Source organism: Microcaecilia unicolor, chromosome 2, assembly GCF_901765095.1.
Source record: "Microcaecilia unicolor chromosome 2, aMicUni1.1, whole genome shotgun sequence".
NCBI lineage: Eukaryota > Metazoa > Chordata > Amphibia > Gymnophiona > Siphonopidae > Microcaecilia > Microcaecilia unicolor.
In genome coordinates this window covers 486396633-486424218 of record NC_044032.1, presented here as the reverse complement: position 1 = coordinate 486424218, position 27586 = coordinate 486396633, and the positions used below count along the sequence as shown (strand labels likewise).

Here is a 27586-nt window from a genome sequence, read left to right as displayed (position 1 = left end):
CCCCTGTCTGACGTCAGTAACCTACGTAGGTTACCGACGTCAGAAAGGGGCGGGCCCAGGAGGAGAAAGACGCTCTATCGCGAAGGCAGGCATCAGCTGATTCAGCGTTCTTCTTGCCCGTGCAGCGCCTTCGGACAGAGGAGAGAGGCGCTGCACGGGCCCGGTAAGAGGGAGGGGGGCCCGATGGAGAAGGGGAATGGCGGCGACGACCCCCAAAGGGGGCGGGGCACAGACGGAGGATGTCGGGAGGCGGAGCTGAGAGTAGTGAGGAAGGGAGGGGGGCAGGGGCTGCTACAATTTTGCTTTTTCGGGGTGGGGGGAGCGGCGGAAAGTGGGGAGCAGCGGCGGGGGGGGGGGGGGGGGCAAGGCCGTCCGTACAGGACGCTCCTGATGAGCGCCCTTGCCCCCTCCCGATCCTTTTTTTAGTTTTATTTTTTTATGTGTTTTCTGAGGTCCTTTGGACCAATCACAGCGCTTTTAGCTCTGCTAATGCGCTGGGATTGGCTCAAAGTTTGTTTATTTTTTCACTTAACACTTTTTCCTGGCACAGAGCTGTCCTAACGAGAGGTCCAGACCTCTCGTTAGTTTTCCTGCCTTTTTCCTGCGTAAAGGCAATCGGAAAAGGTTAGTGCATGTCGTTTCAATGGGGTTTTCACACTAATTGCTCATCTCCATTCCGTTTTCGTTAGCTGCTACTGTCGTCGGAAAATAGGCTTAAGTGCATGGAAAGGATCGGAAATTCTTCCCCGAGGGCTCATTTAACGATGAAAAACGTTTAGTGCATCTGCCTCTAAGGATGTATCAGCAGTGAGTCTATTTGGTAATTATAGTCATAAGCCAATTCAGCCACTGAAGTCTTTTCTTCCTTTTTTGTGGTGAGTCAATGTGAGTGGATAACAGTGTACTTTTTTGTGCTTTCATTCAGGAACCCCCCTCTTATTCAATGTCAAGAGCAGGCATAAATGCGTGTGCCTAGATGCAGCACTTCAGCATATAATTTCAGTATATAAATATATATATATAAATTCAGTATAATTTCAGAAACACAATTAGAACATCATGAACATACCTAAATCTTCACTACCCTAGCTGCAAGGGACTCGAGTACAAATCAATTTACGGATCCAGCTTCTCCTATATAAGCACGCAACTATGGAACGCATTACCGAAAGCCATAAAGACAACGCAGGATCACCTCAATTTCCGGAAATCACTAAAGACCGATCTGTTCGAAAAGGCATACACTACTGATCCAACTCAGCAACACAACAAAGCCATAAACTGCAATGAACAATATATCTCTCTTCTTCTTTTGATGCTCTAATGTTCTGTATCAACATCACTCTGTATTTGTTTCATCACCGGAGGTGGCTAACACCTCACGGTACTATGTAAGCCACATTGAGCCTGCAAAGAGGTGGGAAAATGTGGGGTACAAATTCAACAAATAAATAAATTACATACAAATAAATATTACCCATGTAAGTGTTGGTCCCACCCTCATTCCTTCCTCGTGAGCACCCCCTTGCATTTATGCAGCAAGTAAGTTGAACACATCATTTTTAGGATAGCACTGAACGTGCACTTAGTGCTTACGCATACAAGTATACACTTAGCACACAAGTGATGGTTTTAGACATGCACAAATGGCATTTAAATTTAGGTGTGAAGTTACAAAATAAGGGGGATAATAGTGTTGGAAAGAAAATTTATAAGCCCTGCTGCTCCACATGCTTGTAATCTTGAAAAAAACATTACTAAGGAGGAGCTGTTTCATTTTGAATTCTTACTATAAAATAATAGACACTAATACCCTCATGATCAAAAGCAAACACCGGCGCTAGAGGCTGTTAGTGCCATACTAGCGCCGGCGTTTGCTAACCCCGCATGATCAGAGCCCTCGAGCGCGTGAAACAACGCGCTCGAGGGCTCTTTCCGCAAGTAGCATGCAAATGCATGCTAAACGGGGCTTAACGCATTCATCCCCAATGATCAATGACCAGCGCGCCAAAGATTGGGTCGCTGGTCGCGACAAACCCTACGCCAGCTCCGAGCTGGCGTTAGGGTTTGAGGATCATTAGGGAGGAATGGTGAGCCCTGTCCAGCATGCATTTACATTCTCCCCAACGACACAAACCATCCCCCCCCCCCCCCCCCCCCACCGGCGACAGGGGACTGGAAGTCCAGCGGACCTCCGGTCCAGCCCTCCCAAACCCCCCCCGAAAATGGTCCCTAGTGGTCCAGTGGCCGCCACTGCCCCCCCAAACCCCACCATTGGCAAGGGTCCGCTCTGCCATCCGATCCAACACCCACCCTCCCTCTCTGCCTGCCCGGTGCCCGCCCCCCTACCGGATTTCCAGTCCTCCCTGAACCTGGGGGGTAGGATCGTCGGGGGGACCGGAGGTCCGCTGGACCTCCAGGCCCCGTTTTGCCTTGCTCGGGGCAGGGGTAGTCAGGGCCTGGTGGTCCCATGGACCTCCAGCCCCTGTGTTTGACAGGTTTGGGCATTTGACAGCCCAGACCTGTCAAACAAATGCGGGAGGATTGTGCTGAGCACATGCTCAGGCACAATTCTCCCACACTTCTACCCCATGATCAGAGATAATTGCGCTGCTTAAATTTCCATGCATTATCTCTGATCATCCTTGCGGTAAAGCCCCGCACTGTTCCAGTGCTATTTTTAGAGCGCTCTTTGGAACTGCGCGGGGCTTTGATCATCTGCATGTAAGTTATGAAAAACAATATAAAAACCAACTGCCTTCCCCACCCAAAAAGCCCCCAAATGCTTCCATCACAACTGCCATAATGAACTAAAACCTAATAGCTTCAAGTTTCAAGCATATATTGTTAGTATAAAGTTTATTTGCCTCTATTTAAAGCTAAAAAACACTGCTTCCAGAGCCTTAATTACAAAAATAAATACCCCCCCCCCCCCCCCCAAAATGCATAATTTTGTCAGAATTAGCATTCTGCAGACATCGCTAAGTTTTCTTAGGCCAGGAAAAATGAACACCTCAGACTCTGAAAGCAAATAATTGAGAACAATTTATTGCCCTCCTCCTGGGTGGGACAGCTGGGGTACTTTTATAGACTACCAGCTGCCCCCCTCAGATTCTGACAGCATTTAAATGCCATTTCATTGACACAAAAGCCCCATTTCTAAACCCCCAACCTTCCTTTAGCCTTTTCACTTATTACCAGTAATCACACATACTTACAGAAGAAAAACCCTTTCAGCAAGGCAAAAGACTTATTTAACTCATCTGACCTTGAAACAATTACTGCGATTCCCCCCCCCCCCCCCCCAAATTAAAGCAATTAAAAGCAGACATTTTTTTTGTCACAGCTGTACTGAAGAAAACTAGAGTGCCTTAGTTTTATAAATTGTTTTTAGAGGGGATGGTGAGGGAGTCTGAGCTGACCAGCCGCCCTGTCATGAACCCAGGTTGTGCCACCTCCCCAAATAAGGTCTGTTTTGCTATGAATGTTTCATTTCAGCACAAAAATACCTCAGAATACTTTGTCTTCGTCTTTATTTATTTTTTTTAAAATGATTTCCTCCCCCCTCCTCCTCCAGTCACAGACAATTAAGATGGGGACTAAACTGTTATCCTCTCTCCAGCTGTTTTTAATAATGAGCCTCATTTTTAGCTAATTACTTTGTAATTAGATGTCAACAGTGGACTGGTTTGGCACCCTGTGGTTTACTAATATGTCAAGGGCACTTCCTGGCTGCCCAGGCAAAGTGCCACAAACTTTCTGCTGGAAGCCTTTGTTGCCTGCAAATGATGATACTTAAGCCATATTATTCATGCTGCTTGTGCGTGAGCATTTTGTTTGAAGCTAGCAACTTAACTGCATTATTGGAAAACAACACACATCAACTCCACCCCTTAAAAACAAAGCACAAGAAATATCCTCCACCAACATTTTACAGCATTTGTCCTCGACACAGCATTGAAAATGTGTGCACTGAAAAGGGAGAGGCAGAGGTCTGATCTCTTATTCATTTAACCTCTACAAATAATATTAGCTCAGGGTGACTAGATTGCTACAGGTAATCACTGACAAGGTCAGCCACTCCTGGCTGTGCCCCACTGTCTGCATGGTGATATAGCACTACATTTCATATATATATATAGAGGAAATGTAAATTATAGTTCTGTACAGGCAATGGGGGAGAACCATGCCTGAAGCAGGTGCTCTGGGTTGATCTGGAGAAGCAACGTTCCCTAGCTCATAATCTGAAGCAACAGCAATGGTAACAAGAGGAGAAAGCATGCAGAGCATGAGTCACGGAGTTCCTTCCAACCCTTATGCATATATATATATATGTCTGTGTGCGTCTCTGATCTAGATTGCAGAAGGGAGGGAGGGGCACTTCCAATAGAGCACGGTTCCCAAACATTGCATTGGTTTGGTAAGAATAAAATGACCACTGTCAACAGATTTCAAAGAATAAATAAAAAGGGTAAAGGGTCATGGATTTGATACACTGCCTCTGTGTTACAACCAAAGCAGCTTACATATTTATTATACGCAGGTATTTTCTCTGTCCCTAGTGGGTTCACAATCTAAGGAGTCCTTTTACCAAGCTGCAGTAAAAAAAAAAAGGGCCCTGCGGTAGTGGCAAGGTCCGTTTTTCCCATGTGCCAGGAACCTTTTTACCACAGCAGGTAAAAAGCCTGAAAACACATGACCATGCAGTAAGATTGCACTTAGCGCATGACTGTTGGGGGGGGGGGGGGGGGGAGCACTTACCATCACCCATTGAGGTGGCAGTAAGGACTCCTGCACTATCCTTGCGATAACCCCATGCGGTATTTTTTTTTTTTTTAATCTAGCTGCGCCGGAAATGGTGTGCATTGCAGGCAGAACTACCTCCGGCGGCCTCATTGGAGAGAGAGAGAGATCTACAATCTATATCTGGCTGCATTAAAAAAATGCATGTATTTGGTGTGATCACAGTGAGGACAGCCATTTTACAAAGAAACACCGGGGGGGGGGGGGGGGGGGGGGCAAGAGCAGCATCCCTCAAGGCTTTGCGATACAAGTGCAAAAGCTGGCACATGAAAAAGGAGGACATTTTGCCACTTGAACGCATTAACTACTGGATTTAGCAAAACTGCATATCCAAGCTCCAAAAATCAATGTCTGCGCTGTCCGAGGTATTTCTGAATACCAGAGAAGTATGGTAACTACAATTCCATTCTCAATCGCTCCTCCAAATCCCAGGTCCAAAACGAGCAGTTAGCTGACAGTTATGTCTCACGTCAATGCATAACTGAACATGAACACAGAAAGCTGTTATTTTCAAGCATAGGCTACTCTGGTAAAGGAAAAAAAAAATCACCTTGAACTTGAGAGCCAGAAACTTAGCCAAGGGAGAGCCTCTAAAAGGATGTGACCAGCCAGGCTGCTTGGGGTACATTCAGAATAACTTGTGCTATTAAAAAGGACATTTGTTCCCCTCCCCCCTCATGAGACAAGACTTTCTTCCCCTTTACCCACACAGCCCTTTGCCCTTGACATTTTTCTCTACATCATCTTACCCCTCCTCCACACTTCCCAAACCCCAGTCACAGGCAGCCTCAATCTCCAATTACTCTCCCACCAGTCAGTCCCCATCAACCTGCCCCACCCTCATTCCCTCCAGCTTCCCCCCCACCCCTTTCTCTGAAGGCTTGCTGCCATCAAGAGAAGCTTTTCTGCTTTTTGATGTCACCCCAAGGCTGTCACTCAGAGTAGTGTGACATTTTGGACACGGTATGGCTGATCACCCACTGAAAACTGTGGGTTGCAAGTATAAAAGAACAGCAGCGTCAGCACCTGAGGCAGAGCCAGGCTACTGGAGAAAGAGGGTGTGAGCGCATAATGGGGTGAAGAGTGCTGGGGACCTGCTGCTAGCTCCGGTGCCATGAAGAAGATTTTCTCAGTCTATGTGAAAAACCCTTGGCAAAGGGGATGTGATGTTGGTGATTTTGTACCCTGATAATACACTTCCCTCCAAGTTAGTACACAACTAAATACTCCAGGTATAGTGCTTTCGGAGTGGAGGGGGTGGGGAGCTAAGCTGCCAAGGATGGCTATTGTATTCTACACACAACACATATATACTTTTCATGTAAACAGTTATTCAGGTCATTGTCATGGTTGCATTACAGAGGCTGCTTACGGGCTGAAATTCCTTCCACGAACAGAGACTCAATAGTGAGAAGTCTTTACCCTCTTTCCAGAATTAATACAGAGGCTGACAGTCAAAGCGATTTAAGCGGGCAGATGCCTCTCCTGCCCACTTAAATAGCTTCCCGCCACGTAACCGGGGATATTCAGTGGCACTTAACCGGACAGTGCCGCTGAATATCCGGAGACCACCCCCCCAAAAAAGTGGGCAGGTCAGTGGAGGTGCTGGGAGCAGCACTGGAGAGGAGCCCCAGGTTATGCAAGTGCCGGCACCTGAATAGCTAAGCAGCTTCCTTTATGACAGCTCAAGAGTAGGGGGAGGGTGTCTTGCGAAGGGGGATCTTGATGCGGGCTGGAGGGGGGGGGGGGGGTGGAAGTGGACAGTGGCGCAGGGGAGAGCAAGACGGGGTTTGGGGCTTAAAAAAAAACCAAAAACACACACACACAAAAAAACAGAAAAAAGATTATGTGGGTTCCATCCCAATATTCAGCCGTGCAAGGGGAGGGGTCTTGATGCAGGCTAGGGAAAGAGAGGGGACAGTGGTGTGGGGGAGATCAAGATGGAGCTCGAGGCTTAAAAAAAAAGGCAAAAACAAATGAAAAAAAACAAACAAAACAGAAAAAGGTTATGCGGGTCCCATTCCAATATTCAGCCATGCAAGAGCAAAAGGGAGGGTGTCTTGCGAGGGGGGATCTTGATGAGGGCAGGGGGGCGGGAAGGAGGGAAAGAGAGGGGACAGTGGCGCGGGGGAGATCAGCTTGGGGCTTAAAAAAAAGGCAAAAACAAATGAAAAAAAAAAAAAAAAAAAAAACAGAAAGGTTATGCGGGTCCCATTCCAATATTCAGACACGCAAGAGCAAAAGGGAGGGTGTCTTGCGAGGGAGGATCTTGATGTGGGCAGGGGGGGAGGGAAGGAGGGAAAGAGGGGACAATAGCGTAGGGGGAGAGCAAGACAGGGCTCAGGGCTTTTAAAAAAAACCACAAAAACAAAAAAGAAAAACAGAAAGGTTATGCGGGTCCCATCCCAATATTCAGCTGAATATCTGCTGGACCTGCATAAGCTCTGGGTGGCCAGGCCGCCAAAAGTTATCCCCAATATTCAGTGTTGTGTCCAGACATGGCTCGGAACTGAATAACGGGTGAGAGTGCGCAGAAAGAAAATGAGACAGTTATGTTTTCCCGATTCCACCCCCGGTATGCAGATCACAATGCAGCAGATCACACACAACTCCTAAAGAACATTAGCTCACCTGTTACCCGCACTGTGAAGTTATTGAGAGTCTCATGGGAATGCCAAAAGTTGCAGCTGTACACCCCCGAGTCATTGTACGAAACGTTGAAGATCTTCAGCAGTCGTCGTCCCATGTGCGTTCGGTTTGTCAGCACAACCCCGATGCCATCTTTAAACCACTGCACAGGCATAGAAGAGCCCTGAGTGTTACAGGCCAGATCAATTGTGTCTCCAGCGCCCAGAACAAGATCTTCAAGGAAGGTGGTTTCACTCATCAAGTAATCTGGAGGAAAGAAAGAACTCTTACTGCACTTTCTGAATACAACAGTTTCTACTTATGTTAAAAGAAAAAAAAACTGCTTATCTTCCAGGACACAAGAGGTCACCTAAAAGTCAGAAGTTGGGAAAAAAAAAAAAAGTAAACTTACAAAAGATGAAAGAGGAAAAACAAAAGAAACACGCAAAAAATAAAAATTTCCAGATTTTAGCTGGTTCCCAAGTTTATTTCCACCCCCAAGATTCTGCATTCTTTTCCATCTATTATGGGCATCTGTGCACCTATAGGTACAACATTCTGGATTCTGAGGAGCACTTTTACTAAGCTGCATGGCTTACTGTGGAACGCTCAGGCATCCTGTTCCAAATTGACACTTCATTTTTTTTGTTGCTTTGTTCTTGGCGGGGGGGGGGGGGGGGGCATCTGGGGTGGAAAGTAGGCATCCCTGTGCTAATCAGTTAGCACATCTACATTACCCCACACTACCACAGCTCAAAAAAGATAGAGCAGAATTAGAATAAGATACAGAGAAGGGCAATGAAAATGATAAAGGGGATGGGACGACTTCCCTATGAGGAAAGGCTAAAGCAGCTAGGGCTTTTCAGCTTGGAGAAGAGACAGCTAAGGGGAGATATGATAGGTTGTCTCTAAAATACTGAGTGAAGTGGAATGGATAACATGAATTCCTTGTTTACTTTTTTCCAAAAATACTAGGACTAGGGGGCATGCAATTAAACTATTAAGTAGTAAATTAAAACAAATCAGAGAAAATATTTCTTCACTCAACATGTAATTAAACTCTGGAATTCACTGCCAGAGAAAGCGACAAAAGCATTTAGCTTAGCAGAATTTTAATAAGGTTTGGATAATTTCCTAAAAGAAACGTCCATAAGCCACTATTAAGATGGACTTGGGGAAATCCACTGTTTATTGCTAGCATAAAGCAGCATAAAATCTGTTTTACTGTTCTGGGATCTTGCGACCTAGATTGACCACTATTGGAAACAGGATACTGGGCTTGATGGACATTGTTCTGTCCCAGTAGGGCAACAAATACTTATGTTTTAACTGGTTAGCATACTGCATGAGCCCTTACTGCCTACAAAATAGGTGTCAGTAAGTGCTCATGTGATAATTTTCTTTTGAATGGCTGTGCATTGATGGGCAACCTTAGCACATGTATCAAGCACACTCGCACATGCACTAGAAGTAACGCCATCATTAATTTATACTGGTAATGGACCATCAGCAGTAATTCACATCTACAATGAGATGCTGAACTGTATAACCAATCACTTATCTTCATCAATTCATATGCAACTCATTTAAGAGGTCTTTTACTAAGGTGCGCTAGAGTTTTTAGCTCACGCTAAGTCAGTGTGCGCTAAACGCTAAGACATCCACAAGAATATACCCCCGAATTCTATATAGGACGCCTAGAGATCCGCACATATTCTATAAAAACGCATGTAACTTGGGGGCCATGTTTACTAAGGTGCACTAGCGTCTTTTAGCACACAATGAAAATATAACATGATAAATGCTAGAGACACCCATATACTACGGGGCATCTCAAGCATGCGCTAAAAATGCTAGCGCACCTATAGCATGGCTTAGTAAACAGAGCCCTTAATTGTCTTAAGTTAATCAGCGTTGATAACAGCTCTTAACAAGCAATAATGAGCACCAATTTATATATACAACTTGAAAGCATATTCTGTAACGAAGTGCACTGAACTTCTAACACATGTAGGCAAAGGGTGTGGTTATAGGCAGGGAAATGGGCGTTTTGTGGACGTTCTAAAATTTACATGTGCAGTTATAGAATATGGCCCAGTGCACATAAATCTATGCACTGGGATTTACGCCATGTTTTTGTTGAATGAATGTACGTAGTTTTAGGCGTCAAGATATCAACTAATCATATACTATAATTGGCACCTAAATCTAGACACCAATTGGTCGGGGACCTGCCGCTAGCTCCTACTACTACTTATTTCTATAGCGCTACTGTGCCATGAAGAGGATCTTCTCAGTCTGTCTATGTGAAAAACACTTGGCAAAGGGGATGTGGATGTTGGTGATTTTGTACCGTGATAATACACTTCCCTCCAAGTCAGTACAGAGCAAAATACTTCAGGTATAGTGCTTTGGGAGTGGAGGGGGTGGGGAGCTAAGCTGCCAAGGATGGCTATTTTACTCTACACACAACACATATGTCTCCTATACTTTTCATATAAACATACAGTAATTGACGTCATTGTCATGGCTGCATTGTCAACAGAGGCTGCTTACGGGCTGAAATTCCTCCCGCTTACAGGCTGAAATTCCTCCCACGAACAGAGACTCATTAGTGAGAAGTCTTTACCTCTTATCAGAATTAATACAAAGGCCAATAGTCAAAGCGATTTAAGCGGGCAGGAGCCTCTCCTGCCCACTTAAATAGCTTCCCACCACGTAACTGGGGATATTCAGTGGCACTTAACCGGACAGTACCGTGAATATCCCGAGACCACCCCCAGAAAAGTGGGCAGGTCAGTGGAGTATAAAGTAAAAAAAAAAAAAGAATTTGAAGATCAGATTAAATGAGTTGCATATGGACTGAAGATTGGCTCACATTGTAGATGTGAATCACTGCTGCTGGTCCACTACCAATATAAATTAATGGCGAAGGGAGTTATTTCTAGTGCACGTGGGAGTGTGTTTGATACAAGAGTGGCACTGGTGATAGTTTAATTTAGACACTGGCCAGTCAATGACTTTCTAACTTTAGCATATGGACATTTCAAATACTAAATGGCACCATTAATAAACTTTACCTCAAAGAAACATTAAATATGAGGCAAGCAACTATCTCAGGCTACACTTCCCAAACTGCAAAAAAAGTGATCTACAAAACTGTCCACTCTGCAGACTTCACTTACCTAGGAACCAAATGGTGGAACTCCTTACCACCCAAAATAAGAAATATACAGGAATATACTAAAAGCTACAAGAATGGTATGGGATTTGCGTTACAAGACGTATGAGGAGAGACTTGCTGACCTGAACATGTATACTCTGGAGGAAAGGAGAAACAGGGGTGATATGATACAGACGTTCAAATATTTGAAAGGTATTAATCCGCAAACTAACCTTTTCCGGAGATGCGAAGGCGGTAGAACGAGAGGACATGAAATGAGATTGAAGGGGGGCAGACTCAAGAAAAATGTCAGGAAGTATTTTTTCACGGAGAGAGTGGTGGATGCTTGGAATGCCCTCCCGCGGGAGGTGGTGGAGATGAAAACGGTAACGGAATTCAAACATGCGTGGGTTAAACATAAAGGAATCCTGTTCAGAAGGAATGGATCCTCAGGAGCTTAGCCGAGATTGGGTGGCAGAGCCGGTAGTGAGAGGCAGGGAAAGTGCTGGGCAGACTTATACGGTCTGTGCCAGAGCTGGTGGTGGGAGGCAGGGCTGGTGCTGGGCAGACTTATACGGTCTGTGCCCTGAAAAAGACAGGTACAAATCAAGGTAAGGTATACATAAAAAGTGGCACATATGAGTTTATCTTGTTGGGCAGACTGGATGGACCGTGCAGGTCTTTTTCTGCCATCTACTATGTTACTATGCTATACTAGATTCGGCAAAATCCTCAAATCGTTCCTATTCAAACAAACCTTTACAAAGAACAACCATCTCTCAAACAATTAAATTACCTGAATTAGTTATTACTCTATTTACCATTAACTTTCTCTTTGCTTCATGTACAATTTCTCATTCATAATAGATTTTCTAAATGTTAAACATCCATAGCTATCCCAGTATGTTTATGATATTGTATTGTAAAATTGGATTCTTACAACAAATTACTTTTTTATGCATCCTATACTGTTTATTGTAAACCACACTGAACTCAAACTTGTTTGGGATAATGTGGAATATAAACAAACAAATAAATAATAAATAAACTAGGCCTGGAGTGGTGAGGGATGCTGTCACGAAACGTATAGCCACCTGCCTGAGTTTATCCCGCGGCTATTTAGAGGGTCTATCCCCAGCGCAGCTCAGGTCCACCTGCACCTGCCACTCGCGCTCTATACTAGTACCCTCCTCCCACTGATTGGGTCACAACTGCCTCTAGGCGAGTCTCCCGCTCTCAAATTATCCCCAGTGATTTCTAGGTTACTGGAGCCATACTCCCGGTGGTCCCACAGTTCTCAGAAAGCACTCACAGACCCAACACACAAACCACCAGGATTCTTTGTCAGTCCAGAGAGGCAATAAATATTGTTTACTGTCTTAAAAAAAAAATTGAACAGTGGAGCAAAATAGTGCAAGTGCAATTAGCAAACAACAGGTAACTCAAATATGGATCAATTATAACACTAACTAAACATTTGCATACTTCCTAGGAAGTACCTGGGGAGATCAGGGCATATAGCTGTTCACCAGTTATCAAATATTACCTGTTTTTGTTTTTTTTGTTTTTTTTACAGGGCTTCAGCAAAGAGCTCTCTCTCTCTCTTCTGCTGGGCTGAAACTGAAGCAACAGCCAGCAACAACTGCTGTGTAATTTCAAATTCCAGGCCAATCAGAGCCCAGTGCAAGTTTTAAAAACATACTGCTCACAGTACTGTAGATTCACTTCTTCACTAAGTGAACTGAAAGAGAGCATGCAATTTTCTATAACAGCTTTAACATAAAACATGCACCCCCTGCTGGCCAAACTAGAGAAATACACTTTAGAGTTAATTTGGGCAATTTACAGGCTTAAAACACACTGCTCTGCCACAGATGCTTTAGTCCCTCTATCTGCCTTCTTTCTTTTAATCTGTAAACTGCATAAAAGCCATTTTATGGTCTTCTGTGGTATATCAAAGAATTGTAAACAAATTAAAATTATCCAAAAAGGAATGGAGAATACAACTGAGAATAGCATTATGCTTCTGGTGTGTCTGCAGCAGTTCTGGTTGTGACACCTCAGATATATAGTGTAACTAGAAAGGCTCCGAAAAGGGAGAAGAAAATGATAAAGGAGATAGAGCATCTCTTTTTAAGGGAGACTAAACAGATTAGAGCTTTTTACTCTTAGAATATATATTTTTATTTTTTATTTTATTCTATACTGCCTGCAAGGCCAAACTGAATTCTGTGCAACTCCACAATACAAAATTTGTGCACAATTCCCCACCTGCTCAGAATTCTGCACTAGCCATGATTTCTCTATAGGGAGAACAAGGAGACATGGCAGCTATGACAACTGAAATGGTTCCCTTCTTCTCTCCAATCCCCATACATTGACCATACATGAGGAGGAAGAGGAAAATGGCTGTACTGGCCTCCTTCCACTTCCTCCTCTGCCACCTTGGGCTTGTCTGCAGATACATTACTTCTTATATTCCACATCTACCCAAAGAGTTCAATGCGGATCACAAAGAAGAATAAATAGGCAAACCCTGCAAATTAACAACCATTGAGAAGCAGACTGGAATTTAAAATATTTAAAAAAAATACTACACAACATCGAAGAAATATTTTTACAACTTCTCTCTTTTTTTTTTTAAAGCAGTTTCCTAAATTCTAGATAATTTTGAGTTTCACTCACACCAAAAGGAAGTGAATGCCATATTGTAGGTGCTTGATACATAAGCATATCCAAAAAAAAGGTCTTATATTTCAGCTAGAGAGCTGCATGGGAATCTCACGGTTCCCGCAGGGGATCTCCTCCAGGTCCACAAGGAGAGACACAGGTTGTTCCCACTGAAGTGCAGTGCCAGGCCAGCTTGTCTATCCTTTCCTTGTGATTCTAAACTAGCTTAGCAATTATAATCTAATATAATAAAATGCACCGTGAACGTTCTGAAGACAACGTTCTGAAGTCACTCAAACACTCCCTGGCTGTAGGGTTCATGGATTCATGGTGTGAAGCCAGCCAGCAGTCTCTGCCCCGCCCTCGCGTCAAACGTCATGACGTCGAGGGCGGAAAAAAACAAAACAAACGGATCGCACCCACGCACGGTGCGTTCTATTATATTACATTTACCTCCGTGGTGGCGGTTCCGGCAGCGCAGCATCAGGGAAGGAGGCGGTGCTCCCGACGTCTCTAGCCTTCCCTTCGCTGTGTTCCGCCTTCTTCTGACGTCAAAGATGACGACAGAAGAAGGCGGAACACAGCGAAGGGAAGGCTAGACGTCGGGAGCGCCACCTCCTTCCCTGACGCTGCGCTGCCGGAACCGCCACGGAGGTAAATTTAAAAAGAAAAAAAAAAGGGGGATGTTGGGGGGAGAGAAGAGGGTGGGCAGTAAAGTTGAACAATGGGAGCGGGAGGGCAGGGGAGAAACGACAGCATGGATGCGAAGGGGGGGGGAAAGAGGGCGGGCCAGGCTGGGACATGGGAGAGGAGCATGGATGCGAGGGGGGTCATGGAAGGGAGAGAGGGGAATTGCTGGAAAAGGATGAATGGAGGGGGCAGGGCTCAGGGGACAGAGGAGCATGGATGGGCATGGATTGGCAGGGCAGGGCTCAGGGAGAGAGGGGAATTGCTGGATAGGGATGAATGGAGGGGGCAGGGGACAGATGGGCATGGATTGGGAGGGCAGGGCTCACACTCTCTCTCTCATATACAATGTCTTTCTGACTCACACTCTCACACACTCTGTCTCACACTGTATCACATTCACTCTATGTGCCACACAGTCACTCACACACTCGCTTGGTCTCATACACTCACTCTCACAGAGAATCTGTGTCTCGCACACACTCTCTCTCTCTCGCACACACACACACACTCTCTCTCACACTGTCTCACATACACACTTGCACACACTCATTCTAACACACACACTCTCTCACAAACACACTCACACCGACTCACTCTCTCTCTCACACACACACACTTTCACTCTGTCTCTCACACAGTCACTCTCACATACACTCTCCCAAACATACACACTCCGAGGAAAACCTTGCTAGTGCCCGTTTCATTTGTGTCAGAAACGGGCCTTTTTTACTAGTAAACACTAAAAAAAAAAATGAATGGATATGGTGGATAGCATTGAAATCCTTATAAGCACTGAGAGGGGAAGTTATCAACATGGGCTACTGTTAAACTGGGTTATTTTACCACAAGTCAGTTTATTTTAGTACAGGGGACGGGCAGGGAAGGGTGAAATTTGTGTGTGTGTGTGCGCGCGCGCGCAACTCTCTACCCTAACCCAAGCAGACTGAAACTAATATAACAATAAATTATCATGAAGTCCCCTATCCTTACTGGTAATCTGGGCCCAGTTAGACTGCAGATAATCCATAAAGAATCTTATAAACCATTGTGCAGACAAACTGAACAAGTGGAGGTCTCACAACAAAGGAGAGTATCATTGTTGAGCTGAAAAAAAAAATTAATCGAGCTGCTGTGTCCTGGATTGTTTGAATTTTCTTCAGACATTTTCAAAGCAGCAATTTGACACCAGGCAGCAGAAGAGGGAGATGAGACCAGTATGCCACCGCTTCCTCCTCCTCTTACAAAATGTCTGGATCAGGATGACACCAAGAAGCATGAGGGCAGGGAAAAGAACTGGAATTATGTGCCTGGGGAACCATGGGGACAGAGCTAGGAGTCAGTGGCAGTTAGAGACAACTGGGGAAATAGGTTTAAGAGTTCAGGGGGCACAGGGAAGCAGCAAGAGGAGTGGGAGAGAAGCAATTGAGAGGAAGTGAGGTCTGTGAAGTCAATTCACCAAATCTTCAACTCAGACGCCTCTATATTTTTCTACTGTCCCGACTCAACTCCTACAATGTACAGTAAATCTAAGAGAACTGTAATTACAGAAATATAGGAAATTTCTTTAAGTATAGAATTAGCACTAATAGACCACAAAAGTTTGAACAAAGTTTGAACAAAGAACATACATATTTTCCTTTGACAGCATTTTTTTTGTTCAATACACTGTTAAGTACATAAGTATATAAGTGTTGCCATACTGGGACAGACCGGAGGTCCATCAAGCCCTGCATCCTGTTTCCAACAGTGACCAATCCAGGTCGCAAATACCTGGCAACATCCCAAATCAGTACATTTTATGCTGTTTATCCTAGAAGTAAGCAGTGGATTTTCCCAAGATTATTTTAATAATGGCTTATGAACTTTTCTTTTAGGAAATACTACTACTACTTATTTCTAAAGCGCTACTAGACCCCCGGCCAGCTGAAGCCTACTTCAGCGTTGGTCTCCAGCGCCGCCTGCTCTTTCTTCCTGTTCACATCCTGCATGTTCCTTTAAGTGGAAACTGGAGCTTCAGTGGCACAAACTTAAATGTGAACTGCACCAGAGTCTATGCAAGGATTTGTGCTCAGCTCTTGCACAAAACAAGTCTCTGCATTGTGTACCCATAAAATTGTGCACCAAAGCAGAGCTAACCGATGTAGGAAGCCTGATGAATCTTCCTGCATCGACAATGGCATGGCAAATGCAGCCTGGTCTGGTGTCTATCCATGTGGTTAAGGAGTGATAATTACAGCCCAACACAGAGTGCTACAGGTGCTCAACACACAATGAAAGGGACTAACTAATGCTCAAATTAGCCCTCTGCTCAAGTCACTTAATTAGCTCCGGTTCTGCATACAGTTCAAACTCCTCTTATTGACTTACAATTGCATTCACTCTGCAGCTCCTCAGTACCTCTCCACTCTCATCGCTCTCTACACTCCTTCCCGAGAACTCCATTCACTGGGTAAATCTTTCTTATCTGCACCCTTCTCCTCCACTGCTAACTCCAGACTCTGTTCCTTTTATCTTGCTGCACCATATGCCTGGAACAGACTTCCTGAGCCGGTACGTCAAGCTTCATCTCTGGCCATCTTCAAATCTAGGGTAAAACCCCACCTTTTTGATGCTTCTTTTAACTCCTAATCCTTACTCACTTATTCAGTACCCATGTTTTATCATTCTCACCTTAGTAATTCCCTTATTTGTCCTGTTTGTCCTAATTAGACGAGCAGGGACTGTCTCTTCATGTTCAGTGTACAGTCCTGCGTACATCTAGTAGCGCTACAGAAATGATAAATAGTAGTAGTAGTAACTGTTCTGTACTGGCAACCTAGTGAGAGAACCAGGATAAATCACTTCACCACCAGATAAAGAGAAACACATAAGAAACAGTGTACCAATTACCTCGGAAAACACTTAGCTAAAGTATTCAGGCCATGGAATTTAAATTCTCTTTTCTTTTGTGGATGGCGTGGGGGGAGGTGGAGAAGGAGAAGATAGGACAGAGTGTACAGAGAACCAGAACACCTCCAGAATAAAACCCTTTTTCAAAGTCAAAATTAATTACCAGATCCTTTCCCACAATGGAAGTTTTTGAAAAGGGATTTCAGGAATGGGGAGCACGGGACCAGCTGAGGGTACAAGAGCCAAGAGACCTGGCCAGTGGCCACAGTTTGGCTGTAACTCGAGCAGTGAGGCTGGGATGAGGCAACTTGGATTTCAGCAGGCTCGCTTCAACAAAGAGAAAGGATTTCAGCGAGGCCTGGCCTCTGTTCTGTGGCAGATATTTCATCACTGGCCGAGACACCAGTTTTCCTACTGTCAAACCAGTACATGTGTGGAAGGTTTGCAGTGTATGACAAAATATGTCTAACATTCAGCAGGAAAGCATGAGATGGAATGGGCAGCTGCATAGTCACTGGGTCCATAAATGTGGATAAAATTTGGGCTTCTCCTGGCTTATAACTGCTGCTTAAAAGAACATGATTTAAGCGTGTCCACTAATACATAGCAGACTCCTGCCCTCTCGGATACTGGAGATTAAATTATGGGAGCGACTGCATGTAGACCAAGAGGTGCAGGTTTAGGAGTACTGAGCAAGTTGTCAGTTCTGAGCACTCAGACATCAATGACACTTCTAATCTCCATCAGTCACCACTGCACTTACAGCGTAGCAACAGCCATGCTCGGCAGAGAAAGAGAATGTCTTGGGCCAGTGGAAACACGAGAGGGCCCCAGTGCTGTTCATGTTACGCCTCTATGTGTCCAAAGCAGCAAAAACATTCTATACTTTGCCCTGGGAAGCAGTCTTAATTCTCTCCATACTGATAAGTACAGGAGGAATTGGAGTGGACAGAGCAGCACAATCTTGGAACACCATTTGCCAACTGCCCATAGAAGCCGGCTATTTAAAGGTACAGATGCAAATAAAAAGAGGGTGAGGGCTCAAGTTTCCCCCAGTTTATTAAAAATTTGATATACTGCCCAATTAGAAAAGCCTAGGCAGCTCACAAAATTACAAACATTTTTAAAGTCAAAGAAATAGGAATGCCATTATTTGATAGGACAGAAGGAAACAGAAATTCCAGGGAGGAAAAATAAAAAAGTTCTAAATTGCAAAGGTCTATACTACTAAAAAAAAAAATTAAAATTAAAGTAAATAGACAAGCAGGTCTTCAAATCTGGCAGTGTCACACTAGCACCCAGTTCCCAAGATGCAAAGGGAAGATATTCCAAAATATTAATGCATCAGTAAAGAGAAGCTTTTAACTGTTTCTTGAAAATAGAAGACGACGCTGGGAAAGACCAGAAACATTAAACATCTTAGTCTGTAATGAAGGAACAGCTAACATTATTTACCATGGACCTAAGTAATCCGGTGGGAACATAAAGGTACAAGTAATCTTGACAGATAGGATGGAATTCCTGAAATAGTTAACCTTATGAACCAGATAAAGAATCTTAAGTGACCCTGTAAGCAATGGGAAGCTAATGTTCCTTGCGCAATAAAAGGTGTAACTATCATATTTCTTGGATTTTTTTAAATTTTTACTATTAAAATTTTGAATAATTTGAAGTCTATCTAACTGACAAGCCATTATAAAGACCATTACAATAATCCAATTGGCAAATTATGAACGAGTGGATCAAGACACGAAGAGCTGGAATTGGAGATTACAAACTAAACAGTACTCCAGGGTGAGGCTGCAGCTTAGTAGATACTTAAATTGAAGTTGGAGTACATTCAGCACCCACCCCTTTCCATCAACCTACAATGGCTTATTTACGTTAATAGTAACATAGTAGATGACAGCAGAAAAAGACCTGCAAGGTCCATCCAGTCTGCCCAACAAGATAAACTCATATGTGCTACTTTTTGTGAATACCTTACCTTGATATGTTCATTAACAGGCTCATTTTCAAAGCACTTATTTACAAAGTTCCATAGGTGGTCATAAGACATATTTTCAAAGCACTTAGACTTGTTATGTGAAGGGGCATTTTCAATACGACATCTTAAGTCTCTGGAAGTTTTGCGCCGAATCTGGGATTCTATATATTGTGCCTTAATTTCCGCATGGAGCTTGAAGGTTATTCTATGACAATGCACATAACTTAATGCTGTTAAAAAGCAATTATCGGCACTAAATTGGCATTAAGATTTACATGCACAACTCACAAAGCGTATTCTGTGATGTGGTGCGTCTAAACTCTAAGTTGTATAGTTGTACATTGTTATACAACATACCTACTCTGCGCCTAATTTAAGCATTGGTATTTATACCAAGTAAAATGTGGCGTAAATGGCCATGACTAAATTTGGTCACATGGAGAGGCACTCGGCCTAATTCTATATGCCGTGTGGAAAATTTAAGCCTAGTCTATAATGTTTAGGCATACTTTAGAGCATCCCTGATTAAATGGATAGCACCTTTGAGTACATGAACAACATTAAGTGCCAGTGCTCAACTTTATATGTCTGACTGTAGGATGTTTCGCCTACAGTCTAGAGAAGCATTTTAGAGGTTGACCATTTTCTGGTGCACAGTGCTCTCAGCAATGCTTCCTGCCAAATTCCAGGCTAGAAACAGATAATAGCTTATTGCATATTGTTCTGCAGCATTTGATTCAGACAACACTAGGAGACTCCCAAGGCAGGCCAGTTGGCTGAAACGCAGCCATGTCGAGTCTTTGTTGTTGGACAGTAAATCTTTTAGACCATTGCAGCATAGACTATTTATTTCCAAGTCACCTTCACTGTTTTCTGTGTGAACCAGCTAAGTATCAGGCCCTTTTGAGATCAAGATGTGGAATTATACCACAGACCTTCAACTCTGCAAAGTACAACTCTATAGCTTCAGCAGTGTAAATACTAGGTCGCAGAGACAATCTCTTAAAGCACTTCACTTCATATAAGGACACTTAATAAGGAGGGAGAGGACAGTGGTTCTGAAGATAATTAACCTCTCTTATGATCTCTTAATAGCATTCTGTGAAGCAGAGGTGAATTGGAAGAGCCACATATTTAGGATGGAACAGCAGATGCGATTCTAAGGGACCAGATAAGCCTCTTGTCTTCATTGAGCAACTGTGGACACCACTTTGCAAATGGTGATTTACATCTGCTTGAAAGGGTTCAGAGATTAAATGGTATTCGAGGAGAATATTAACTTTCCTCACTACCTCCAATCAGCCTTTCAATGCATTTACTACAAGCTATTAGCTTTCTCTTAACACCAGTCAAGTAGAAAACCTGCAAGGCATTCTGCCAAAGTTGGATATTCTCTCTTTAAGGAAATAGCTAGTTCCTTCAAAGCTATCACGTTCTAAGCTGTTCTATGGTTACATTTATGGTTTCTTAAGAAATGCTTAATGCAGATACCAACAGGTGGGCAGGGGAAGACTGTTTAAAACCCGACACAGAAAGTGACCCTAATCCCCAATGCAAAACTTTCAGGAGCATGCCAGCTTTCTTTAAAGAAGACTACCATTCCCCTAAAATTGTTCTGTCTCCATAGAAAGCAAAGTATTGATTACAGCAGTCACCTTTTGCTTTAAGAAGCACTTCATTAGGGCTACCAAATACATCAACACCCAACCCTGTTCATTATACAGTGGGCCCACATCCTGTAGCCTTACGTCACATGACGTCCACCATGTTCCAATACACTGAGCAACAATGTCACGACAGACTGATGTTACGTTACTTCCTTGTTACAACAGAGCTTTCTTAGTTTCCGTTTAGCTAAAATAATTACCAAAATCAGTGATGTATTCTTGTCAACAAGAATTTAAGTGGAGTGTTTTTTTTATTTTATTAGTAGGTTGAATGGAAGAAGGGGCAGCTGGGAAATGGATAACATACAGCAGGGATTTGCATTTTAATATGGTTATCTTATTTTGCAATTATTATACAACAGGATGCCTATTTGAAGCATTTTTATAAAAAGCAACATGGATGTCAATATGGCTTTATAAAACAGACTCCCAGAACCAGACCCAGTAGTGCACAAATGCAATAGTGTACAAATGCAGAGTGGAGGACTGGCCTAGTGGTTAGAGCACTGGTCTTGACATCTAGAGGTGGCGGGTTCAAATTCCACTGCTGCTCCTTGTTATCTTGGGCAAGTCACTTAACCCATTGCCTCAGGTATGAACTTAGATTGTGAGCCCTCCAAGGACAGAAATACCCAGTGTACCTGAATGTGACTCACCTTGAGCTACTACTGAAAAAGGTGTGAGCAAAATATAAATAGACATATTAAACAGTTGCCCTGAAGGTGAAAGCGTGTGCGTCCACTCTGTGCATGTACTTACATATTTTAATGCACATGTTGTATCTCCGCCTCTGCTCCTCCCAAACTTTGCCTCAAGTTGTTTTAAATAAAATTACCCCATTACTAACTCATTTGAAGTTATGTTTGATGGTGTAATCAAATACCATCGAGAAATAAATATCAATTGGTTATAAAAAGCATGCTTTGACCGGTTCTGAAAACTTCAGATTCCTGGAGGACACTGCTTCTGCTGCTCCCTACAAATCTTCCAGGGGTGCAGCATGCCAAATTATCTAATATAAATACATGTTAACACTTGAAAGTGTAGACATTTCCAAACCTCTACTGTCTCCCTCTCATCCCCAAAGCACATAGGCTAAGGCAATAGTAGTTAGTGAAGAGCCCAAGGCCTATCAGGCCCCCAAGCCAGTAGCACAGTAGAGAATGACACGAGGACCTGCGGTAACCGCGGTCCCTGTGTCATTTTCTACTTTGAAGCTTGTTAATGAACTGGACAGTTTTGAGTGATGCAGACAATATTTTGATTTTTTGGAAAACAAGCAAACATGCTTGCCACAACTAGCAAAATTTGCATGGGGGATCTTGTACATTCCTGCTACCAGCATGACTTACCAGCACATCTTCTGAGAAGTCAAGTTGCCAGTTTTAATTATTGTTTTCTATTTGTGATTTATAAACAACAGCTGCATAGCATATTGTTCCTTTTATACTTTAATAAAAATATTTAAATATAAAATCATAAGTGTTTGAGGCTTCAGCAGATGAGGACAAAACCTGCTGGGTGGGGATGAGGACATAGCCCAAGGGGACAAGGACAAACTCTGCCCCATATTATTCTCTACAGCATAGGTTTATGGTATAACAAGGAGAGGATGAGGCCTGTAAGTGCACAATGATTCACAGAATTACTGTTAAATGCTACTGCTGCTGCTGGTGGCAGGTCAAATAGAACGAAGGTCTATGAAAAGTAGGGGCCGACCTTGTTTCTTTGACCCCATTCTCACATTTTGTGACCGCATTTAGAGTCAAGACTCCTGTTTGGTAAACACCACCCTAGATCATCCCGTTGAGAGAGCTGTACCGAATAGCATGTTTTACTATTCTGCCAATGAAAAATATTATTTGGCCAAATACGAATAATGAGCATTGAGCTTTAACATAAAGACGCAACATGAAAAGGGAAAGGGAAATGGGACTTGATATACCACCTGAGGTTTTTGCAACTACATTCCAAGCGGTTTACATATATTCAGGTACTTATTTTGTACCAGGGGCAATGGAGGGTTAAGTGACTTGTCCAGAGTCACAAGGAGTCACAAGGAGCTGCAGTGGGAATCAAACTCAGTTCCCCAGGATCAAAGTCCACAGCACTAACCATTAGGCTACTCCTCCACTCCTCAGAGATCAACTGTTTATTTCAGTAGGATTTAGCATGGTAGAACCAAGATCGTTTGTATTCGAATTTAAATCACTATTCAGCTGAATACAAATGTATTTGGGGCCGACTCAAATCCAAATAGCCGGTATAGCCTTAGTTGGGATTAATGTAGTAGTAGTAGTAGGTTGTGGTAACAGCAGTTAGTGTATCTGGGTTTAAAAAAAGGTTTGGACAAGTTCCTGAAGCAAAAGCCCATAGTTTGCTATCGAGACAGACATGGGGAGGCAGCTGCTTGCCCCGGGATTGGTAGCATGGAATGTTGCTAATAATTGGGTTTCTACCAGGTACTAGTGGCCTGGCTTGGCCACTGTTTGGAAACATGATACTTGGCTAGATGGACCATTGGTCTGATCCAGTATGGCTACTCTTATGTTCTTAGTAATAGTAGTGTGAATATGACACATACAAATACATACATACATACAATAAGGACTGGACCAAAAGATTTTGCCATAATAATTTCTATATTAACTCCAATTCTTATGGCTTCCTGGTGACAGCTCTGCTTCTAGGGTTCCATGAACAGAACAGGAAAATCATTGCTTATTCTACAGTTCCTAGAAACTATGGTGAACAAAGATGTGAAAACAGTTTGAAGACTGCACTGAAACCAAATTTCAACCCAGAGTATTATCTCTCCTGCATCAGTTGGTTTCTTACTGGCAGATGTGAAGGGGCAATCAAAAGAAGTTAAGTAGGTTTCAATAATTTCCTTCAGATTTCTTTGAAAAATCAAAACACACAACCTGACAAAATCCCCCTCAATTTTTTTGTAAAACCCAATGCAAATTTCTTCAGGAAAATGTTTTGTGTTTATTTAATCCACCACCCCTGTCCCCATCCAGAGATTTCTGGAGCGTTGCAACTTGCAAGCAGTTTCAGTGTTTCAAGAAAAGCTCTGGGTCAGCTCAGTGGCAACTGCTTGTAGACACCAGGTTACCTTCCCAGACAGCAGACAAAACCATAAAGCCCTTTTCAAAAACACACACATTTTCTTAACCTTGTAAACACTGTCCAGAGGCAGGGGGAGGGGGAGAGTTTTGGAATGTTCTGTGGCAGCAGGGTGTGATAAATCCACATATAGGCTCCCCAATGGCCAATGACTTTATGGCTGTCTGGTTATCTCTTCCTTAACCATCTGCTGACAGGAGGCGAGTTTCAGCTTTCCATATACCACAACTGGTGCAGCAGAGAGCTGTACACCTTCCACCACTATGACTAGAGTCCTTCCTCAAGCCCATACTCTTCCCCCATTCTTTCAATGCACCCCCACACCCCTCTCAGCTTCACTCTAAGGAGTTCATTCGAGCTCTGCTGGTACAGTACAATTCCCGTGCTGCTTTAAACACCTGCAAAGCAGTAGAGAGGCTGATGTGTGGGAAACACAGGCAAACACGTTTCAAATGCCAAAACAGCAACCACAGCAGCGGGGATGGGCTCCTGCTACACTGACTTGGGGGGGGGGGGGGGGGGGGGGGGAGTGAGAAAGGCCATAAAGAAAAATAGGAATCTGCCAGGAATTAAAAGATCACAAGGATAAGTCAGGTAAGAAATGAGTAAAATTTTAACTAACAAACAAAAAAGAACAGATTACAAAAGAAAAAAAAAAAAGGCACAAAAGCCAGGACTAGAAATGTCAGACTTCTTGATTAATTACCATGGCTTGTTTGAACAAAATGTCACAGAAAAGGGAAAATTATACTGAAACACACCAGTGTTTTGTTAAACAAGACAGCAGGGTCTTATGAAGCAGTAGCTACCACACAGTCAGGGTCAGCACAAGCGTACTGTGCTTCCCCCCCCCCCCCCCCTCCCAAGTTAACTTTCAGGAGATTTGGGCCTCCCAATGATCAAAATCACCTCAACCCCACCTCTTTCAGTACCCTCTGCTTCTGTTACATTGGATGGTTGTCAAGATCCCATTTCACTTTAACTGCAAAAGCGCTTTGGCATACCCTTATCCCACCCCCTGAAGCTCCTACCCTAGGCAACTGCCTAGTCTTGTCTAATGGATTGGGCTGGTACTAGATAGGGTGGAATTATGAATACCTCCTAGTAAATGAAACTAAGGGGAGGGGGAACAAAGCACACTTTACTGGAATATTAAGAGGTGAAAGAGGGTTCCCCCCTAAATAGTTTCAGAAACAGTAACAGCAGCTACGGATGCCACCATCAATGATTAACTGCCTGACTGAACACAGTTCAGGCAACTATCTACAGGGTCACTATGAGCTGACACCAACTTAATAGTACTTACAAAACCAAGTTTCAGAAACATGGGAAAATCCAATACAGACAAAAAAAAAAAAAAAACATGTGTCATGGCATTTCCATTTTGCTGTGCTGCCTGCATTTGTGATCTGAAACAAAGTGCTACAGAGGGCCTTCTCTTTGCCTGCAGCACTGGTCCCCAAGAAACCACCAAGGAATGTGGAAAGAAGCTATGTGCATGGCTGGAGGTGGCACAACTGTTCCTTTATCATCCTTCACTGCTCTTTGCTTGGCACTTGGAAACAGCACTAGCAACTCTACCAGCTTGGCTGGCACTGGCGAACCTGCACACCAGGGCCTCCAACCCTGCACCTTCAGCTCAATCAGACAACAGATTCCAAAACCCTCAGCTCATCTGAATTTCCTCACAACATGATCTGTTTAATCTGCTTTTAATGCAGGCAGCTGACTGGAAAATACCCCTGGAACAAATTGCTTTAATCCTGAACATCCTGGAAAGCCTGCGCGCTTATGAACCGACAAAAAAAAAAAAAAAAAAAAAAAGGCACAACCTTAGCATGGCAGCAAGAAAAAAAAATCTACAATGGAGATCAAATTTTGCCTGGCTGGCTAAATAAAAACGGAAGCGAACACTGCAGTCTACTGCCCATATTTTATAGAGAAAAAAAAATAAACATGCTATCTATTCAAAACCAGATTCCAAGGGAGACTAAAAGCAGGCAGCATTAATTGTCATTCTGATTACGAGCGGCCTACTTTCAAATAAAAGCCTTTGCTGAAGTAGCTAAAGGGAAAAAAAAAAAAGAAGAGGGACAGTACTTTCTGTGCAGGAGCTGTAACATTACCCTATGAGGATCCTGTCCCACACCTATCCTCAACCAACAGGCTCACCAGAACACCAATGCCAACAAACCTTAAAGATGTGCAAAGGTTATAAAAATTATGTACAGAAAAATCTGGGAACCAATTCACCAATCCAAAACTAAATTAACAGCAAATTCAAGTAAATTCAAAGAGACACTGAAGGGGGTCGATATTCAGCTGCCAGCTTTACGCTCAGAAATTCAGGGTCCATTTACTAAGCTGCAGGACAAAGGGCCCTGCGGTAGCTGCGTGGACTGTTTCTCCTGCATGAAAGGGCCCCTTTTATTACAGCAGGTAAAAAGCCTCTAAGAAAAAATAAATAAAAAAATGGTCATGCGGTAAGATAACTCTTACCGAGTGGCCATGTGGTGGGGAGAACTTATCGCCATCCAATGAGGTACCAGTAAGGGTTCCCGTGGTAACCTGGCAGTAACCAGAAAGTGCGTGGAAATACCTGATTACTGCCGGGTTAGCACCGCGCTATAAAAAGAACACTTTTTTCTGGAGCACCGGAAGTGGCACACGCTTGAAAGGGCCCCTCAATGCCGAGCCACATCTGGGCTTCGGCACTGGAAGCAATCCTGTAGCCAGGACCAGCACACCAGGGGATGCACAAAGGATGTGTCTCCAGAAGCTTCTGCCCAGGAGGAAGGGTTAGGATGGCTTTTATAGTTGGTGATTCGATTATTAGGCATGTAGATAGCTGGGTGGCTGGTAGATGTGAGGATCGCCTGGTCACTTGCCTGCCTGGTGCAAAGGTGGTGGACCTCACTCATCACCTAGATAGGATTTTAGATAAAACAAATAAATAGTGCTGGGGAGGAGTCAGCTGTCCTGGTACATGTGGGAGAGAGGTTCTGGAAGCCAAATTTAGGTTCTTAGGTAAAAAGCGAACAAAAAGTGAGATGAAGGAAGCTATTAGAGCTAAAAGAATATCCATTAGAAAATAGAAGAATGATCCAACTGAAAATAGTAAGAAACAGCAATAAGGAATGGAAAGTCAAATGCAACAAGCTAAGGAAGGCAAAGAGGAAGACAAACAGGGACTTTGGGGAAAAAAAAAAAAAAAAAAAAAAAAAAAGATTGAACTGGAGGCAAAAACATAGTAAAAACATTTTTAGGTACATTAAAAGCAAGATGGCGGCAAAAGAATCAGGTGACCGCTAGATGACAGAGGGGTATGGGGGCAATCAGGGAAGACAAAGCCATAGCGGAGAGATTAAATGAATTCTTCGCTTCGATCTTCACAGAGGAAGATTTGGAGAGATACCAGTACCACAAATGGTATTCAAAGCCGATGCATCAAAGAAACTGAATGACAGCTCTATAAATCTGGAGGATGTAATGGCGCAATTTGACAAACTAAAGAGTAGCAAATCACCTGGACCGGATGGTATTCATCCCAGAGTACTGACAGAATTGAAAAATGAACTTGCAGAACCACTGTTAGTAATGTGTAATTTATATTTAAAATCAAGCATGGTACCAGAAGATTGGAGGGTGGCCAATGTAAAGCAGATTTTTAAAAAAAGATGCCAGAGATGATCCGGGAAATTATAGACCGGTGAGCCTGACGTCGGTGCTGGGCAAAATGGCAGAGACCATTATAAAAAACAAAATTACAGAGCATATTCAAAAGCATGAATTAATGAGACAAAGCCAACATGGATTTAGGGAAGGGAAATCTTGCCTCACCAATAAGATTTCTTCGAAGGGGTGAACAAACATGTGGATAAAGGTGAACTGATCAATACTGTGAATCTAGAATTTCAAAAGGCATTTGACAAAGTACCTAATGAAAGACTCCAGAGAAAA

The 27586-nt window shown here is 43.4% G+C and overlaps 1 protein-coding gene across 7 annotated transcripts in view; it reads right to left on the bottom strand.

Moving 5' to 3' along the window:
* FGFR3 (fibroblast growth factor receptor 3) overlaps positions 1 to 27586 on the bottom strand; it is a 141823-nt gene that overhangs the window by 89535 nt on the left and 24702 nt on the right. For all 7 annotated transcript variants that reach the window (XM_030191097.1, XM_030191098.1, XM_030191099.1 and 4 more), the window contains exon 3: positions 7435 to 7698. In XM_030191097.1, the coding sequence (XP_030046957.1) occupies positions 7435 to 7698 (264 nt within the window). The remainder of the gene's footprint in view (positions 1 to 7434; positions 7699 to 27586) is intronic.